The sequence below is a fragment of the Haplochromis burtoni genome, unplaced genomic scaffold, assembly GCF_018398535.1.
Source record: "Haplochromis burtoni strain Fernald_Lab_line unplaced genomic scaffold, NCSU_Asbu1 Contig_1601, whole genome shotgun sequence".
NCBI lineage: Eukaryota > Metazoa > Chordata > Actinopteri > Cichliformes > Cichlidae > Haplochromis > Haplochromis burtoni.
Window position 1 is genome coordinate 8807 of NW_024583962.1, and position 2938 is coordinate 11744.

The 2938-nt window shown below is 40.8% G+C and overlaps 1 protein-coding gene across 3 annotated transcripts in view; it reads left to right on the top strand.

Moving 5' to 3' along the window:
• The window catches only part of LOC102295166, a 22424-nt gene that overhangs the window by 8694 nt on the left and 10792 nt on the right, over positions 1 to 2938 (top strand). The window contains exon 1 of one of the 3 annotated variants that reach the window (XM_042217108.1): positions 1390 to 1645. The exons of the other annotated variants lie outside the window; for them this stretch is intronic. Coding sequence (XP_042073042.1) covers positions 1609 to 1645 — 37 coding nt within the window. The 5' untranslated portion in view covers positions 1390 to 1608. Of the gene's footprint in view, positions 1 to 1389; positions 1646 to 2938 lie in introns of those variants that run through there. 3 annotated transcript variants of the gene reach the window in all.

The following is a 2938-nucleotide window of genomic DNA, read 5'->3' on the forward strand; positions in this document are numbered from 1 at the left end:
CTGTTCACAAACGCTGTCCATCTAATCTGACTGAGCTGGAGCTGTTTTGCAAAGAAGAATGGGCAAGAGTTTCAGTCTCTAGATGTGCAAAGCTGGTAGAGACTGACCCTAAAAGACTGGCAGCTGTAACTGCAGCAAAAGCTGATTCTACAAAGTATTGACTCAGGGGGCTGAATAATTACACACACCCCACTTTGCAGTTATTTATTTGTAAAAAATGTTGGAATCATGTCTGATTTTCATTCCACTTCTCACGCGTTCACCACTTTGTTTTGGTCTTTCACGTTGAATTCCAATAACATTGATTCATGTTTGTGGCTGTAATGTGACAAAATGTGGGAAAGTTCAGGGCCGAATACTTTTGCAAGCCACTGTATTTGTGCACACTTCCATCCAGCCTTAATGTGCACAGCACAGTCCAGAAATGGCAAACTATTATTCGTTGTATCTTCCTTGATAAACGTTATGTTTCTATCCACCGAGTTGATGTGAGCAGTGAAGGATTCTACTTTTTGGGTTTGGATTTTGATACAGGTATCTCTGGAACACAATCTCGGGATAATCAGGACCCCACAGAGTGCGCTCATAGGTTGCTACTGCTACTTGAAGCAAAGAGTTTGGTTTGGTTTTTTTGTAAATTCTATCATGGGGGACCGACAAATCCAATAACAACTGCTTTTCCGCTCATCTTTCATCCAGCCATGTTTCAAAAAAATCCTTGGAGCACAACAAGTTATACTAGCCTGGGGCTACTAGATTAGAATATAGATTAATTTTTATCTGATTTGATAAATGATGGTTAAATTCATTCCCATGGATTATTGTGGTTACCTAAGAATAGAGAATGTAGTTAAGGTAATTACTTTTTATGACTCAGAGGTTTCTTAATGTACGCAGAGAAATCACTGATTACAATAAACATAAAGAAAAAGCTGTCAGGGTATTTCAGCCTTTCACATATTTTACTCTTAAGTTTCCATCCGTGTTTGTTTACATTTCAGATTTAGTGTATACAGCCAGACATAATGGCAGACTGCCAAAACTGACTACTACTCATAGTTTTACACCTGTTGGTCCACTGTCAGCCACACCCACAACTCCCTAATCCCTGTAGCTTTGTCAGCGGATCACGTCTTGTCCTGTGTCTGTATGAGCTTCGTGCCTTCTTTAAGTGAAATTGTAAAGAGGGATTGAGACAGTGTGAGGGTTTGTGGAGTGCTGTAATGAATGCTGTAGTGCAAGAAGTTCTTTGTTCATGTTGTTTTTTTTACTACAAATAATGAATAGAAGATGCAAACAAAAAGAGTGAGAGGGGTAGGAAAAGTTGAAGGTGGGGCTTTGTGTGTGTTAGGCTGAGGCTACAGCAGTCACCTCCAACCAGAGCACTTGGATGCGAAAACTACGACGTCCTCCTCTTTCCTCAGAAGTGATCTGTGGCCGGCCGGACTTCATTCCACAGATGTGCTTTAACAAAGTGTGAAGCTGAACTCTGAGCTGTGACAGTGAAGCAGTGTGAGAGTGTCAGTAGATGATCAGCAGAGGAAAGTGAAGCTGCTGTGAGCTGATGTCCTGAAGGGCTTTTAAAGAGTCTCTGAGTTTGACAGGAACATGAAGATGTTTGTGGTGTTTGTGATCCTCCTGCACGGTAAGTACACCTTCCTCTCTCTGCTCTCATCATCAGCTTTTCTCTTATCTCGCTCTAAAATGAATGTGTTGAAGTGCAGCAGGTCTTGAGACATGAGAGCCCAGTGAGTTGCGTCAAAGTTCATGACTTGACTGAATCGGTCTGTCACAACGAACGAGCGGGCGCAAGAGCAGGACTGTGCTGACACTGAAAACAAACAATATCACCAGGAGCTATATACAAGATACAAGTGAAAAGGAGCTCCAGGTAATTCAGGGACAAGGGAGGGAAAACCACACACGCTTATGATCACACTCCAGGGATGAAAACACGGACAGGTCCAGGAAGATCTATATAAAAGAAAACATGACTACAAGTCAGGAAAAGACTAGAGACGAGAATTTACAGGAAATAGCCGGGGCTACACTGACTAGTGTCGTTCAACGATCCAGCAGTCGGAAACACTGAGCTGTCACCTTGAGCAGAGGCTCGAGTGACAAGATAACGAGCAGCAGGTGAGTAATTATTTTCAGGGCACAGGCCTGAGGGTGGAACCCACAACAAGTTCAACCCCAGGGCCCTATTTCAGGAAGCCGGTTTAGTGCAAACTCTGAGTAAGTATACCCTGAGTTAACGAAAACTCTGGGTTTTCCCAAAGCTGCTAAATCTGAACTTGTGTTACTAATGTGTGAAGAGTTAAAAAAGGCATTGAAGTAAAAACAGCTTAATCAGTGCTATCAAAGAGAATAGATTCTGTTGAACTGCACAGTACAACACTGTAACCAAACATGTGAAAGAACTAAAATTAATGAACAAAGAGCTAAACAGAAACATGATACAAAATGGAAATTGTAGCTGAAATATATAGTTAATGAAACTTCCACCAGTTGTAGTGAAAATACAAACTTAAGCTAAACAAACCAATAGTTTGCACCCTTCCAGAAACCTATGATTCATTCATAGGACAGTGCAAAAAAACCCAAAAACCCAAAACACACACACACGGAGCAAGTGATTGGCATTAACCAGCTTTGTGAGTCATTTCTAATCTGCCTATGTCTGTGTACAAATGTTTGAACATATGGCAGATAAACTGTATGCGTGTACGGTCCCTCGTTTATCGAGGAAGTTAAGTTCCAAAAATAACCTGCGATAAGTGAAATCCGCAAACTAGACAACTTTGTTTTTTACAATTATTATAGATGTTTTAAGCCTTTATAGACTTTTATCAAAGAGGCATGAACATTTTAGCACTTTTATCTCTTGTTTAAGCTTTCAAAGTTCAAACCTTTGTAGAAAACTGAGTAGAGTATT